At 45.6% G+C, this 17,813-nt stretch overlaps 1 protein-coding gene across 2 annotated transcripts in view; it reads left to right on the top strand.

Annotated features, from left to right (window-relative positions):
- The window catches only part of fhit (fragile histidine triad diadenosine triphosphatase), a 364,201-nt gene that overhangs the window by 123,691 nt on the left and 222,697 nt on the right, over positions 1 to 17,813 (top strand). For both annotated transcript variants that reach the window (XM_041887646.1, XM_041887645.1), the window contains exon 4: positions 15,462 to 15,595. In XM_041887646.1, coding sequence (XP_041743580.1) covers positions 15,478 to 15,595 — 118 coding nt within the window. In that variant the 5' untranslated portion in view covers positions 15,462 to 15,477. The remainder of the gene's footprint in view (positions 1 to 15,461; positions 15,596 to 17,813) is intronic.

The raw sequence follows: 17,813 nt of genomic DNA, 5'->3' as shown, positions 1-17,813 counted from the left end.
AAATGTGCAGCCAATACTTATTAGCCACTCCTTTTGCCCCATCTCTTTAAACCATACAGTTTTTCAATTCCTCATCAAGCCTTGGAGCCTTAACAGTTCTAACAGTCAGTTTCTTAACAGGTGCATGTTTATCAATAATTGGAAGAAGCAATTTCATAAATTCATGAAGTGCAGCGTCTGGATGCTCCTTATTAATCACATCAGACCAACAAATATATATTTTTAATCATCCACATAAGAGTCACAGCAAAATCTTTTGTATGATCTCTTATTCACTACTTTAGGCCCAGCTTTTGTAACTTTGTCTTTCCTGGATATAGCCACTATATTGTGATCACTGCATCCAATGGGTACAGATACAGCTTTAGAACAAGTTCTACAGTATTAATAAAAATGTGATCGATACATGTGGATGATCTTGTTCCTATAGTGTTTGTAAACACCCTGGTAGGTTGATTAATAACCTGAACCAGATTACAGGCACTGGTTACAGTGAGAAGCTTCCTCTTGAGCGGACAGCTTGATGAAAACCAGTCAATATTCAGGTCCCCAAGAAAGTAGACCTCTCTGTTTACATCACATACACTATCAAGCATTTCACACATATTATGTAGAGACTGACTGTTAGCACTTGGTGGCCTATAGCAGAAGTGAATCTGCAACCACAACACTTCAATAACACTTGACATAAGATATGGCTCTGAATATATACAGCAACACCTCTCCCATAAACATTTCTGTCTCTTCTGTAGATGTTATATCCTTGTATTGGTACTGCTGTATCATCAAATGAATTATCTAAGTGAGTCTCAGAAATGGCTAATATATGAATGTTATCTGATGTTAGCAAGTTATTGATTTCATGAACCTTATTTATAAGGCTACATATATTAATATGTTCTATTTTCAGGCCTTTCCTGGGTAGCTTATCAGAGATAGACATAATATGGAAAAGAGCAAACAAAGCAAGATAAAAAAAAATATACATTCAGCAGTCCATTAATCAATTGGTGTGTGTGTGTGTGTGGGCTGCGGTGTTGAAGCTACGAACCCATAGGCTTTCTCATCCCTTCCAGGCTTCTGGGAGGGAGGGTGGACAATGAGCCTTTCATAGCAGATCTAAGCAATGTCCCCACGCGCTCTGGCAGCTTTCGTGGCTGAGATAAGTTCTTTCCTCTTCTGGCGCACAGCTTCAGGATAGGCCTCATTGAGGAAAATATACGTTCCTCTCAAGTTCTTGGTCTTTCCAGAACAGCTACCTTGTCCTTGAACCTCAGGAACTTGACCACTATCGGCCTGGGCCTGTCACCTGGGCCGGTGGTGGGTTTTCCAGTCCTATGGGCGTGCTCCACCTCAATCTTCCTGTAGTCCATCTTCAATTTCTCAGAGATCGTTTCCCTCACTTTGTCCTCAGACTCCGTCCAGGTCTGATGTGGAGATTCTGCAATTCCATCCACAACCATGTTATTCCGCCTTGATTGTCCCTCGAGATCCGTCATTGTTATCATGGATTCACACACAGAACTGATGTCAATGACTCAATGACTTACAGATTGCTGTCATCTTGCCACTTTCCTGTTTTAACTCATCGAGCTGACCCTGGGAGAACTGCAAGCTGTTCTTCAGGTCCTGGACCTCCCAGGTCAGGTCGTCCATTCTATTATTAGTTGAATCCACCACTATTTGGACCAAAGAATTGAAGCTATTTTCTTGTTGTTGTAACAACTGCTTGTAGAACTCTTTTTGTTCGTTTAAATGATCCTTCACCAGTGATAGAGACACACCACTGTCCTCAACGGTACTCTCGCCGGCCTTGGTCTTTGTCATGGTAGCTAGCAATGTAGGTTATGCTGTTACTCCTCGCAGTTCCAGACAGGGCAGGTCACAGGGAAGATTTAAAACAACAAACAGTAGAGATCTATACAGCCACAAACCCAGGACAATCCGCGGTCCCAGCCACAATTGCTAATCGCGTCGCGGGCTGCGTTCAAGCCCTCAAGAAATCCTGCTAGCTTGATAGGCAGCTAGCTAGCAGCTAGGCTAGCTGCTACCCCAAATAACTCCTCAGACCCGGCTTTGGTCGGCAGGATCACTGGACAGAGAGTAGCAGTCCCAGCAACTGATGCCAACTGCATCGCGGGATCCAAACTAAAAAGTTAGCTAGCTACTAAGAAACTTTCCAATACACTTTTAAAACAACAAACTTTCCAAAACAACAAACTGAGCTCTCCCTCGTTCCGCGTTCAACAGGAAGTGACAGGAAGTGACAATGCCGCTTTTTACTGAGGAGTGGCTTCCGTCTGGCCACTACCATAAAGGCCTGATTGGTGGAGTGCTGCAGAGATGGTTGTCCTTCTGGAAGGTTCTCCCATCTCCACAGAGGAACTCTAGAGCTCTGTCAGAGTGACCATCGGGTTCTTGGTCACCTCCCTGACCAAGGCCTTCTCCCCCGATTGCTCAGTTTGGCCGTGCGGCCAGATCTTGGAAGAGTCTTGGTGGTTCCAAACTTCTTCCATTTAAGAATGATGGAGGCCACTGTGTTCTTGGGGACCTTCAATGCTGCAGACATTTTTTGGTACCCTTCCCCAGATCTGTGCATTGACACAATCCTGTCTCGGAGCTCTACAGAAAATTCCTTCAACCTCATGGCTTGGTTTTTGCTCTGACATGCATTGTCAACTCTGGGACCTTATATAGACAGGTGTGTGCCTTTCCAAATCATGTCCAATCAATATAATTTCGAGTCTTATATCAAAGGGTCTGAATACTTATGTAAATAAGGTATTTCTGTTTTTGTTTTTAATAAATTTGCAAACATTTCTAAAAACCTGTTTTTGCTTCATCATTACATTTACATTTACATTTACGTCATTTAGCAGACACTCTTATCCAGAGCGACTTACAAATTGGTGCATTCACCCTATATGTGGTATTTTGTGTAGAATGCTGAGGAAATTGTTTTATTTAATCCATTTTAGAATAAGGCTGTAACGTAACAAAATGTTGAAAATGTCAAGGGGTCTGAATACTTTAAGAAAGCACTGTCTATGAGCCTCCTAGGTTTTGTATTGAAGTCAATTTACCCAGAGGAGGACGAAAATAGCTGTCCTCCGGCTACATTATGGTGCTACCCTAGAGGGTGCTGTTGAGGCTACTGTAGACCTTCATTGCAAAGCAGTGTGTTTTAATCCGTTATTTGGTGACGTGAATGTATTTAGTATAGTTTTATCTAAAAATGACAAAATTTTGTAAATGTTTCACTATTTACATTTTTCAGAAATGCAGTAGGATGGTCCTCCCCTTCCTCTTCTGATGAGCCTCCACTGACACACACACCACACACACAAACACACACACATACAACACATGCGCACACACACACACACAATGTTGCCAAACTAAAAGGGCTATAGCATTTTAAATTATCTTTGATGAAAATTATCCAAAGCTAATGTTAATTGGGTCATCGCTGTGTGCAATAAACTAAATTCAGCATTCTAATTCTTCATTGTGGAATTGTTGGAGTCCATTTGGAATGTTCATGCGTGAGACAGCTGGTGAGCGTGTGTGTGAATGCGTCTTCTGGGACCAGTTCCAAATCCACCCAGAGCTCAGCTTCTCTCTTTCTCTTTCTCCAGTTCCCTCTCTCTTTTTTCTCTCTCTTTTCCTTCTCTCCTATCCATGTGTGCTTACTTTACCAAAGCCACCATGTTGCAGTGCAGAGAGGGCGGAAACGGAGAGAGTGTGACGGAGATGCTGAGAGAGAGAAACGCAGCATGATTATCTCCAGGCCTCAGCCCGTCTCCTTAGTCTCCTCTCCCATGCAGACTCTGTTGGGCCGCAGAGCCCTCGGAGACAGGCCCGTGTAATCGCTTAGGCCTCATTTAACCCCATTACAATAAGTAATTCACACATTTCAAAAGTGGATCCTCTCACAGTCATTAGGTGTAATTAAATTGAGGGGGAGCGGTCACGTTAGAACGCCAATTTACTGCTTTTTAGAGAGGGATGCATCCCACAGGATTTTCTTGTTGATTTTTTTACTCTGGTAATTTTACACACTGTGCTTTTGAATTTCATTTTCAGCCTCAAAGTCATGCACTTGTGTAGGTAGGGCATTGGGGCAGACTATACCACAGCACAGCCATATAGTTGGCCAGCTGTGTGTACAAAGGATTTTGACATACTGGTCTAAACAGGAAAACCTCTGGCCCCTATTTATAGTTTAGAGAGAGTTGCACTCCCCTCCAGTCATTCGAGAATAAGATGGATGAGCTTCGTTCAAGAGTCTCCTATCAGAGAGACTTCAAAAACTGCAATATTATATGCCTTGCAGAAACTTGGCTGGCTCAATCTATGAACATAGAACTCAGTGGTTTCTTCATGCAGCGGCACGAACAGACGATGGCAGCCTCAGGCAAGTCCAAATGTGGAGGAAATCTCGACCTTTTGCTCACCTGATATAGAATACCTCATGGTATGCTGCACTTTTTTTTTATCTACAAAGAGAGTTCTCATCTGTAATTATTATCTCAGCTATCTACATCCCTCCACAAGCCAACCACTTTGTCACTCAACAAACTGTATGGAGCCATAAACAAACAAGAAACCACACACACAGAGGCATTGTTTCTGTTGGGCGGAGACTTTAACGCTAGGAGACTTAAAACCGTTCTACCTCACTTCTACCAACACGTCTCCTGCGCCACTTGGGGCGCTAAAACTCTAGACCACCTTTAATCTACCCACAGAAACACATACAAGGCCTGCCCTCACCCTCATTTTCGGCAAATCAGACCATGACTCTATCCTCCTGCTTCCTGTTTACAAACAAAAGCTCAAACAGGAAGTACCAGTGACGAGCTCAATACGGAAGTTGCCTGATGATCTGATAAAGCAAACACAAGGCTACAAGACTGTTTTGCTAGTACAGACTGGGATATGTCCTGGGACTCATCCGATAGTATTCAGTCACGGGCTTCATCAATGAGTGCATAGACGACATCCCCACAGTGACTATACAAATGTCTTTTATGTTCGCTTCGTGGAAAACAACAGAGAGTCTTGCATGAAAGCCTTGTTGTTCTGAATGACTGTGTGATCTCACTCTCAATGGCCGATGTGAGTAAAGCTTTTAAACAGGTTAACACTCGCAAAGCCGCCGGGCCAGACGGAATAACAGGGCGCGTTCTCAGAGCATGCAGAAACCAGCTGGCAAGTGTCTTCAATGACATTTTCAATCTCTCCTTGTCCCAGTCTGTAGTCCTAACATTTTTCAAGCTGACCACCATTGTCCATGTTCTCTAGAACTCCAAGGTAATCTGCCTAAATACCTATTGCCTTGTAGCACTCACATCTGTAATTATAAAGTGCTTTACAAGGCTGGTCATGACACACATCAACACCATCATCAACACATCCGCCATGCTGACCCTCAACACAGGGCCCCACCCAGGGGTGCGTGCATAGTACCCTCCAGCACTCCATGTTCACCCACGACTGCATGGCCACGCACGACTCCAACACCATCATCACGTTTGCTGATGACACGGGAGCCTACAGGGTGGAGGTCAGAGACTTGGTAGTGTGGTGCCAGGACAACAATAACAATAACTGATCGTGGACTACAGGAGAAAGAGGGGAGAGCTTCAAAATCCTTGGCGTACACATCACATGGTCCACACACACCCGCACAGTTGTGAAGAGGGCACTACTGCGCCTCTTCCCCCTCAGGAGGCTGAAACGATTTCACATGGGCCCTCTGATCCTCAAGAAGTTCTACAGCCGCACCATTGAGAGCATCTTGACTGGCTGCATCACCACTTGGTATGGCAAATGCAACACTCTCGACCGCAAAGCGCTACAGATGATGTTGCGGATGGCCCAGTAAATCACTGGGGCCAAGCTCCCTGCCATCCTGGACCTCTGTATCAGAGAAAGGGCCGAAAAATTGCCAAAGAATTCTGCCACCCAAGCCACAGACTGTTCACTCTGCTACCTGTTATCTCTGCACTCTGCTACGCGAGGACACACACACACACACACACACACACACACACACACACACACACACACATACACACACTTTCACACTCATATGCTGCTGCTACTCTGTTCTTTATTTTACTTCTATTATTATCTATCCTTCTGATGAATAAGTTAATTCATATTGTTACTTGTGCGCATGCGCTAGAGCAGTGGTTCCCAACCAGGGGTACTAGGACCCCTGGGGGTACTTGGCCTATCCACAGGGGGTACCTGAGAACACTCATGAGACCGTAGGCCAACTGGTAAAATGTACATGAGGGAGTACTTAAGGGGTAATCCGGGAAGAGCAAAATTCAGTTGGTGGTACAGTAACCGAAAAAGGGCATGAGGGCAGTTGGGAACATTGGCACTTAGCATTCAGTTGCATGTCATTTTGTTACTTGGCATTTATGTTATTAAATGTGGTAACACATTGAAAATAACCTGAAAATAAAAGTATATTATATTTAACTATAACCAGCAGTGTCAGCTGCTGCCAGTAAATGCAGAATAGGAGGTGTCCTACTTCAACAGCATGTGAAGACTGGAAACCAGTCGCCTACTGCAGCAGGCATCTGAGGGGTGCAGAGACAAGGTACGCTCAGATTGAAAAAAAAAGTGTTTAGCGAGCGTGTGGGCTTGCGAACGCTTTGAGAAGTACCTCTACAGACTAGACAGCTTCAGGCTGGTCACCGACCACAAACCCCTTGTGCCCCTCATTAACAGCAAGGACTTGGACAATGTTCCTATCAGGTGTCAAAGACTGTTGATGAGGTTGATGCGTTACAGTGGAATCGCAGAGTACGCGCCAGGAAAGACACTCGCCGAAGCTGATGCTCTGTCCAGGGGTCCACTGAGAAACCTTGAGGGTGCAGCAGACTCCCAGAGCGACGTGACTGTGTATGTCACATCAGTTGTAAGTAATCTACCTGCTTCCCCACAGAGAATGTAGGACATCAGGCTGAACACAGAATCCGACCCACAGCTGCAGTCAGTGCTGTGTTTCATCAGAAATGGGTGGCCTGAGTACTTGGAGAAAACCCCTAAATCGATAAGAGACTTTTATCAGGTGAGAGGGGAACTATCAGAGACACATGGAATAGTGATCAGGGGCAACCACATAGTCATTCCCACATGCATGAGGAAAGAAATCCTACATAGGATTCTTGAAGGACACCAAGGGCTGGTTAAGTGCAGGGAGAGAACTAACCAGTCAGTGTGGTGGCCTAAAATCTCACAGGAGATAATTACAGAGGTGCAAATGTGTGCATTTTGCTGTTAAACTAGGCACACACAGAGAAAATAGCCATTCATGTCTAGTGAGCTTCCCTCCAGACCATGGGAGAAAATAGCAATAGATATGTGTGAGTACAAAAAGCAAAACTACCTAGGAGTGTCAGACTACTATTCTAGATTCCTAGAAATCCTCCACCTTCCAACCACGACCAGTAGCCAGGTCATAGCCAAGCTCAAAGCAAACTTTGCTAGGTTCGGAGTCCCTGAGATCCTGCTTAGCGATAATGGCCCCCAGTTGGCAAGTACAGAGCTAAAATAACTCAATAAGGTGTATGACTTCATACATGTGCCAAGCAGCCCCCACTTCCCACAGAGTAATGGACATGTGGAGAGAGCTGTACAGACAGCCAAGTGGATACTCAAGCAGACAGACCCTCTGCTCGCTCTGATGACCTACAGAACCACTCCCTCAACATCCACAGGTTTCAGCCCGGCTGAGCTACTGATGGGGAGAAGGATTCAGAACAACCCTCCCTTCATTGGAAGAGAATCTGAAGCCAAACTGGCCTGACCAGGAGAAGGTCAGACAGGCAGACACTGCTGCAAAACGGAAGCAGGCGTTTTACTACACGGCCGCAGGAATTAGAGTCAGAAACCTTCCATCACTGAGCCCTGGGGATATAGTACTCATGAAACTTGATGGACAAAAACGCTGGGTGACACCAGCTGTTGTTCAAGGCCCGAGCTCCATCCCACAGTCATACCGGGTGGAAACTGCCCAAGGGGGGCAGTTCAGAAGATACAGGCGCCATCTACAGCTAGTGCCAAGCACAACGACACCAGACCAGATCGTAGAGACTGTGCCCATGACCTCTGAGGTGTCTGGTGAGTCAGGGGAGACACAAACTGTTTCTCCTCACAGGGACATGACTCGTCCACAAACAGTAATAGAGACTAATGTCACACGTTCAGGACGAGTGAGAAAGCCAGTAGAGAGACTGGACCTGTAAAACTTTGAAAAGAAAAATCACTTCTCCTATGTAAAAAAAAAATTAAGAACATGGTTAAAAGACACATTGAATGTTGTTTATTCTGTTTATGAGCTTACTTGTTGGTTAGCCAAACACGGAACAGTTAAGTTTAAGATGAAACTGTGGTGTTTAACGTTATAGTTACAGGTATAGTTTTGAGAAGATCAGAAGTTACTTCATGGGTTATGCTCACAGTATAGGTTCACTTGTGATTGTAAACTGTCATCTTGATAGCTACATTATGTAATAACAGTAGACAGAGTTTGAATGTAAACATACCGTTGATAAACAATTTGGGGAATGTTTTATTAAAGGGGGAGATGTGATTAATGGGTTAATTCATATTGTTACTTGTGCGCATGTGCTAGAGCATAAGGGCAGTTGGGAACATGGCTACTTAGCTTTCAGTCGCATGTATTTTGTTACTTGGCATTTATGTTATTAAATGTGGTAACACATTGAAAATAACCTACAAATAAAAGTATTTAATATTAACTATAACCAAGACCTTTACAATCCTGAATGCTAGTCACGTTACCCTGCCTTTATGTACATATGAAGAGTTTATTTTCTAAACGCTATATCCTCAAATTTTTGTTTTTTCATCAGAAATGATTGCTTATGGCTACTTTCATGAGCATGTAAAATATAACTGTTCACAGATTTGTAATTAATAGATTTTAGATACCATATATCCATTGTTTAGCTGGAATGGAAGGTTCATATCCTGTATATTTGACTGTGATATGTGGTTGTCTCACCTAGCTATCTTAAGATGAATGCAAGTCGCTCTGGATAAGAGCATCTGCTAAATGACAAAAATATTAAATGTAAATGTTTTACATACACATCTCATATTATTGTATTGAATAATATATAATAATCATGTTATTTTGCTAAATGCAATGTATTCTCCACACTCTCAAAGAAATAAGTAGTACTGCTAGGTTGTGACACTCTGGCTCCATGGACTTTGTTTATTGAGCCAGGGTTGTTCATTTTCATTGTTTGGGTGTATTTCTATGTTGGGTATTCTAGTTGTTCATTTCTATGTTTGGTGATTAGTCATATGACTCCCAATCGGAGGTAACGAGTGTCAGCTGTCGGCTCGTTATCTCTGATTGGGAGCCATATTTAAACTGTGTGGTTTCTCTTTGGTTTTGTGGGTTTTTGTTCCAGGTTCAGTCATAGTCACTGTAGGACTTCACTATCGTCATTTGTTTGTTGTTTTCGTGGTTGCTTTTATTTAAATAAAGTCATCATGTTCACTCCACGCGCTGCGTATTGGTCCGTTTCCTCAGACGATCGTGACAGAAAAACCCACCATCAAAGGACCAAGCAGCGTGTCAAGCGGCAACAGGACCCAGCTCCAAAGGCTTCCTGGACATGGGAGGAGATTTTGGACGGAAAGGGGTCCTGGACTTGGGAGGAGATCCTGGATGGGATGGATCGCCGTCCATGGAGCGAAACGGTGGAGAGGCGACGGCGAGAGGAGCAACGGCGTCAGCAGGGCCATCGTCGGAAGGTCGAGAGGCAACCCCAAAAAAGTTTTTGGGGGGGCACATGGCTTGGGCGGCTGGGCAGCAGGAGGCTACCACAGGGCTGACGGAGGCAGAGAAGGGGCATATTCAAAGGGCAACCAGGTTACGGGGTCACTGGGCAAAGTAGGGAAAGGAGATGTAGAGGCACGGCGAGTGGTACTGGGGTGTATTACCAGTCCGGTCCGGCCCGTTCCAGTTCGGGGTAGAGCCAGTGGTGTGTGCCTCCAGTAGGGTCCGGCCTGTTACGACCCCTCGCACCAAGTGTACGGTGCGCATCTCCAGCCCGGCTCGGCCTGTTCCGGTTCCTCGCACCAAGGATACGGTGCGCGTCGCCAGCCCGGCCCGGCCTGTTCCGGCCACTCGCACCAGGGATACGGTGCGCGTCGCCAGCCCGGCCCGGCCTGTTCCGGCCACTCGCACCAGGGATACGGTGCGCGTCGCCAGCCCGGCCCGGCCTGTTCCGGCCACTCGCACCAGGGAAACGGTGCGCGTCGCCAGCCCTTTCCCACCAGTGCATACACCACGCACCAAGCCTCCTGTGTGTTCCCCGAGTCCTGTGCGTCCTGTTGCTGCTCTCCGCACTAGGCGTGATGTGAGTCCCCAGGGTCCAGCATGCCCTGTTCCGGCTCCCCGCACTAGGCGTTATGTGAGTCCCCAGGGTCCAGCATGCCCTGTTCCGGCTCTCCGCACTAGGCATTATGTGAGTCCCCAGGGTCCAGCATGCCCTGTTCCGGCTCCCCGCACTAGGCGTTATGTGAGTCCCCAGGGTCCAGCATGCCCTGTTCCGGCTCTCCGCACTAGGCGTTATGTGAGTCCCCAGGGTCCAGCATGCCCTGTTCCGGCTCTCCGCACTAGGGCGTTATGTGCGTTCCCAGGGTCCAGCAAGCCCTGTTGCTTCTCTCCGCACTAGCCCTGAGATGCGTGTCCTCAGCCCGGTACCTCCTGTTCCGGCACCACGCACCAGGCCTACGATGCGCCTCAGACGGCCAGAGTCTGCCGCCTGCCCAACGGGGCCTGAACTGTCCGTCTGCCCAACGCCGTCTGAACTGCCCGTCTGCCCAACGCCGTCTGAACTGTCCGTCTGCCAAGCGCCGCAGGAACTGCCCGTCTGTACTGAGCCTGCAAAGCCGCCCGTCTGCCATGAGCCTTCAGAGCCGTCCCGCCAGACCGGAGCCGCTAGAGCTCTCCGCCAGACAGGAGCAGCCAGAGCCTTCCGCCAGACAGGAGCAGCCAGAGCCTTCCGCCAGACAGGATCAGCCAGAGCCTTCCGCCAGACAGGATCAGCCAGAGCCTTCCGCCAGACAGGATCAGCCAGAGCTTTCCGCCAGACAGGATCAGCCAGAGCCTTCTGCCAGACAGGATCAGCCAGAGCCTTCCGCCCAGCCAGGATCCGCCAGAGCCGTCCAGCCAGGATCCGCCAGAGCCGGGTCCAGCCAGGATCCGCCAGAGCCAGCCAGCCAGGATCCGCCATTCAGTCCGGTGCTGCCCCTCAGGCCGGTGCTGCCCCTTAGTCAGGTACTGTCCCTTAGTCCGGTGCTGCCCCTTAGTCCGGTGCCGCCCCTTAATCCAGTGGGGTTTAGTTGGGGGGTGGTCATGTGGAGGGGGCTACGGAAGCGGATAGTGACTAAGGTGGGGTGGGGACCACGACCTGGGCCAGAGCCGCCACCATGGACAGACGCCCACCCAGACCCTCCCCTAGACTGTATGCTGGTGCGCCCGGAGTTCGCACCTTTAGGGGGGGGTACTGTGACACTCTGGCTCCATGGACTTTGTTTATTGAGCCAGGGTTGTTCATTTTCATTGTTTGGGTGTATTTCTATGTTGGGTATTCTAGTTGTTCATTTCTATGTTTGGTGATTAGTCATATGACTCCCAATCGGAGGTAACGAGTGTCAGCTGTCGGCTCGTTATCTCTGATTGGGAGCCATATTTAAACTGTGTGGTTTCTCTTTGGTTTTGTGGGTTTTTGTTCCAGGTTCAGTCATAGTCACTGTAGGACTTCACTATCGTCATTTGTTTGTTGTTTTCGTGGTTGCTTTTATTTAAATAAAGTCATCATGTTCACTCCACGCGCTGCGTATTGGTCCGTTTCCTCAGACGATCGTGACATAGGTTTTACACAGTCAAATGTAACAAATAACTACATGTTTAATTAAGAACTGAACAAATGATACATTTGTGACATCAATATTTAAAAAATATATACAGTGCCTTCGGAAAGTATTCAGACCCCTTGACTTTTTCCACATTTTGTTACGTTACAGCCTTATTCTAAAATTGATTAAATTGTTTTTTCCCCCTCATCAATCTACACACAATACCCCATAATGACAAAGCAATAACTGGATTTTAGAAATGTTTTCTAATTTATTACAAATACAAAACGGAAATAAATAATTTACATAAGTATTCAGACCCTTTATCCAGTACTTTGTTGAAGCACCTTTGGCAGCGATTACAACATCGATTCTTCTTGGGTATGACGCTACAAGCTTGGCACACCTGTATTTGGGGAGTTTCTCCCATTCTTCTCTGCAGATCCTCTCAAGCTCTGTCAGGTTGGATGGGGAGTGTTGCTGCACAGCTATTTTCAGGTCTCTCCAGAGATGTTCGATCGGGTTCAAGTCCAGGCTCTGGCTGGGCCACTCAAGGACATTCAGAGACTTGTCCCGAAGCCACTCCTGCGTTGTCTTGGCTGTGTGCTTAGGGTTGTTGTCCTGTTGGAAGGTGAACCTTCGCCCGAGTCTGAAGTCCTGAGTGCTCTGGAGCAGGTTTTCATCAAGGATCTCTCTGTACTTTGTTCCGTTCATCGATCCTGACTAGTCTCCCAGTCCCTGCCACTGAAAATCATCCCCACAGCATGATGCTGCCAACACCGTGCTTCACCGTAGGGATGGTGCCAGGTTTCCTCCAGACGTGACGCTTGGCATTCAGGCCAAATAGTTCAATCTTGGTTTCATCAGACCAGATAATCTTGTTTCTCATGGTCTGAGAATCTTTAGGTGCCTTTTGGCAAACTCCAAGTGGGCTGTCAAGTGCCTTTTACTGAGTAGTGGCTTCCGTCTGGCCACTCTACCATAAAGGCCTGATTGGTGGAGTGCTGCAAAGATGGTTGTCCTTCTGGACGGTTCTTCCATCTCCACAGAGGAACTCTAGAGCTCTGTCAGAGTGACCATCAGGTTCTTGGTCACCTCCCTGACCAAGGCCCTTCTCCCCCGATTGCTCAGTTTGGCCGGGCGGCCAGCTCTAGGAAGAGTCTTGGTGGTTCCAAACATCTTCCATTTAAGAATGATGGAGTCCACTGTGTTCTTGGGGACCTTCAATGCTGCAGACAATTTTTGGTACCCTTCCCCAGATCTGTTCCTCGACACAAGCTCTACAGACAGTTCCTTCAACCTCATGGCTTGGTTTTTGCTCTGGCATGCACTGTCAACTGTGGGACCTTATATAGACAGGTGTGTGCCTTCCCAAATCATGTCCAATCAATTGAATTTACCACAGGTGGACTCCAGTCAAGTTGTAGAAACATTTCAAGGATGTACCAGTCAAAAGTTTGGACACACCTACTCATTCAAGGTTTTTTCTTTATTTTTTACATTGTAGAATAGTAGTGAAGGCATCAAAACTATGAAATAACACCTATGGAATCATATAGTAACCCAAAAAGTGTTAAACATATCAAAATATATTTTATATTTGAGATTCTTCAAAGTAGCCACCCTTTGCCTTGATGACAGTTTTGCACACTTTTGGCATTCTTTCAACCAGCTTCATGAGGTAGTCACCTGGAATGCATTTCAATTAACAGGTGTGCGTTGTTAGAAGTTAATTTGTAGAATTTCTTTCCTTCTTAAGGCATTTGAGCCAATCAGTTGTGTTGTGACAAGGTAGGGTTGATATACAGAAGATAACCTTATTTGGTAAAATAGTCCATATTATGGCAAGAACAGCTCAAATAAGCAAAGAAAAACGACAGTCCATCATTACTTTAAGACATGAAGGTCAGTCAATCCGGAAAATTTCAAGAACTTTGAAAGTTTCTCCATGTGCAGTCACAAAAACCATCAAGAGCTATGAGGAAACTGGCTCTCATGAGGACCGCCACAGGAAGGGAAGACCCAGAGTTACCTCTGTTCATTAGAGTTAAATGCACCTTAGATTGCAGCCCAAATTAATGCTTCTCAGAGTTCAAGTATCAGACACATCTCAACATCAACTGTTCAGAGGAGACTGCGTGAATCAGGCCTTCATGGTCAAATTGCTGCAAAGAAACCAATACTAAAGGACACCAATAAGAAGAAGAGACTTGCTTGGGCCAAGAAACACGAGCAATGGACATTAGACCGGTGGAAATCTGTCCTTTGGTCTGATGAGTCCAAATTTGAGATTTTTGGTTCCAACCACTGTGTCTTTGTGAGACACAGACTAGGTGAACGGATGATCTCCGCATGTGTGGTTCCCACCTTGAAGCATGGAGGAGGAGGTGTGATGGTGTGGTGGTGCTTTGCTGGTGACACTGTCTGTGATTTATTTAGACTTCAAGGCACACTTAACCAGCATGCTACCACAGCATTCTGCAGTGATACGCCATCCCATCTGGTTTGGGCTTAGTGGGACTATAATTTGTTTTTCAACAGGACAATGACCCAAAACACACCTCCAGGCTGTGTAAGGGCTATTTGACCATGGAGAGTGATGGAGTGCTGCTCCAGATGACCTGGCCTCCACAATCAACCGACCTCAACCCAATTGAGATGGTTTGGGATGAGTTGGACCGCAGATTGAAGGCAAAGCAGCCAACAAGTCCTCAGCATATGTGGGAACTCCTTCAAGACTGTTGGGAAAGCATTCCAGGTGAAGCTGGTTGAGAGAATGCCAAGAGTGTGCAAAGCTGTCATCAAGGCAAAGGGTGGCTACTTTGAAGAATCTAATTTTGATTTGTTTAACACTTTTTTGGTTATTACATGATTCCGTATGTGTTATTTCAATTACAATGTAGAAAATAGTAAAAATAAGTAAGTGAAAAGAGAATGAGACACGGACAGAAACATAGACAGATAACTTTCAAATATTTTATGATTGCTCTAATAGATTTTCCCAGCAGGGATATCTGTGACAGCCGATAGAGAGGGGTTTGTCAGATGTGACGTCATCTTGGCGGTGCTCTTGATATCTATGACACACTCTGATGAGAGGACTCATCATTTCACAAACCCAATTTCACCAAGCGAACTGCTGCAAATAGTGACAATCCTTTTTGTTTTAACTAGCTTCAAAATGAGCAATTGGCTCCAGTGAAGCGCATGGTTTATTATCTCACTAGTGCTCATTACTGTGTTTCTCACACCAGGGTATTCTTTCATTTCTGTTATGATTGAGACTTTTCAATACGAAGAGACCAGTTTGACATTTTTAGATGATGACACAAATGTCATGCTTGTTTGTCAGACTTCTGTACCTTGAAAGCTGTTTCATGAACGGTTGATTCTTTGGAAAGTGGCACTTTGTATTATCCTTAGATACTTTCTGCAGTGTGATTTGCTGAACACCAAGTGAACCCTTACAGACAGCGCTGCAGCAGTCTTGCCTCAGTTCACCTTATTTGAACACTTCTTCCCTCTTTCAGGCCTGCAGTCATCACCATGTCCGTCACCATGTCTACGTTCCGTTTTGGACAGCACGTCATCAAGGCCTCAGCAGTGTTTCTGCAAACTGAGTTGTCCTTCGCCCTGGTCAACAGGAAGCCTGTGGTGCCTGGACGTATCCTTCAATTATGACTTTAACAGGCCCTAACAGGAGAGGAAACGACTGAACCATCCTGAACCTTTGTCTGTAAACAGGTAGGTCACAGCTCTCGTTCTCTCTCTCTCTCTCACCTCACTAGAACATTCTGTGCTCAATTTAACAGTCTAACAGTTTGTCTCTAGTAAGGTGGGTGTGACCTCAACAATAGGCCAAGTAAACAGCTGCTTACCACAAAAACAGATGAATAAAAAAGAAAACAGTGTCCCGCAATATGTGGACAATTGGGGATTGTTTAGATGGTATAAAGTTTAGTTGTTTGTGTCACAACATAACTTTAAAACAGATGTTTACCTCATAATGGATCAAGGCAGAGCGGGAGAAGAGGGTTCATGCATCTTAGTCAGCTCTTGCCTCCACTGTCCTCTCTCTTTGGGTGAAAAAAACTCAATATTTTTGTCTATTAATCATCGTTTTCAACCAGCAAATGCGAACCTTGCATTCATTTGCATGATTTCCATCGCTGATTTGCTTGAATAATGTGCTTATTCTCTTTTTGGAATACTAATCAGTCCTTGGCTTTGTGCTTGAATTCCTCAAGTGCTGTTCTGCCTTGCATAACTTCTCTGTGTTTAGATTAACTTTCGACTTGGGGAGATTTTTCACCGCATTATAGGGCATTGCTGTATAATCCTTAAGTCTAAAGAAAGGGAAAAATGTTCTCAGGTTCTCAGGCCATGCAGAATACATTAGCATTATTTAATCATACACTTTTTTCGTCCTACAGGGAACATTATAATAATGCCAGAAAGCAAATTCACTGAGTAGACACTGTGATTATCACTCCAGTGTTAAAGGGCACTTTTTGTTTCCTAAAGTGTGTGCGTTTGTGAGTGAGTGTTTGGTGCCTTACTACTGTCTTTATGCGTGTGTATTTGAGTCGCTGTCTGTGTGTCTATAGGTGAATCTACAGCCACTGTGGGTTCGGGTTGTTGAATATGCATTGGCATATAGCTCTACTGTTAGATGTGTTTTGTTCGCTGGGTGAGGGCTTAGATCAAAGCACTATTCTCTGCTGTCATATCTGTACATGTTGTGGTGTGGAGAGGTAAACAGTACTTAGAGCACTTGGCTGAGATCTGAAACATTACATTGTTGTCTGTCTGCACTTGGACTTCCCAGGGATATTGTGGGTTAACATGGTATGCATTAAAGTCTGTGGGAAAACCCAACGGACATACAGTTGAAGTTGTAAGTTTACATACACTTAGGTTGGAGTCATTAAAACTCGTTTTTCAACCACTCCACACATTTCTTGTTAACAAACCATAGTTTTGGCAAGTCGGTTAGGACATCTACTTTGTGCATGACACAAGTAATTTTTCCAACAATTGTTTATGGACAGATTATTTCACTTATACTTTACTGTATCACAATTCCAGTGGGTCAGAAGTTTACATACACTAAGTTGACTGTGTCTTTAAACAGCTTGGAAAATTCCAGAAAATGATGTCATGGCTTTAGAAGCTTCTGATAGGCTAATTGACATCATTTGAGTCAATTGGAGGTGTATCTGTGGATGTATTTCAAGGCCTACCTTAAAACTCAGTGCCTCTTTGCTTGACATCTTGACATAATGGGAAAATCAAAACAAAATCAGCCAAGACCTCAGAAAAGAATTGTAGACCTCCACAAGTCTGGTTCATCCTTGGGAGCAATTTCCAAACGCCTGAAGGTACATTACATTTACATTTACGTCATTTAGCAGACGCTCTTATCCAGAGCGACTTACAAATAGGTGCATTCACCTTATAGCCAGTGGGATAACCACTTTACAATGTATTATTAAAAATATATATATATATCTTCTTTTTTTGGGGGGGGTGGGGGGGTTAGAGTAAGGGTTACTTTATCCTATTCCAGGTATTCCTTAAAGAGGTGGGGTTTCAAATGTCTCCGGAAGGTGGTGAGTGACTCCGCTGTCCTGGCGTCGTGAGGGAGCTTGTTCCACCATTGGGGTGCCAGGGCAGCGGACAGTTTTGACTGGGCTGAGCGGGAACTATGCTTCCGCAGAGGTAGGGGAGCCAGCAGGCCAGAGGTGGATGAACGCAGTGCCCTCGTTTGGGTGTAGGGACTGATCAGAGCCTGAAGGTACGGAGGTGCCGTTCCCCTCACAGCTCCGTAGGCAAGCACCATGGTCTTGTAGCAGATGCGAGCTTCAACTGGAAGCCAGTGG

This window comes from Coregonus clupeaformis, chromosome 10 (assembly GCF_020615455.1).
Source record: "Coregonus clupeaformis isolate EN_2021a chromosome 10, ASM2061545v1, whole genome shotgun sequence".
NCBI classification, from domain to species: Eukaryota; Metazoa; Chordata; class Actinopteri; order Salmoniformes; family Salmonidae; genus Coregonus; species Coregonus clupeaformis.
This window is presented reverse-complemented; position numbering and strand designations above follow the sequence as displayed.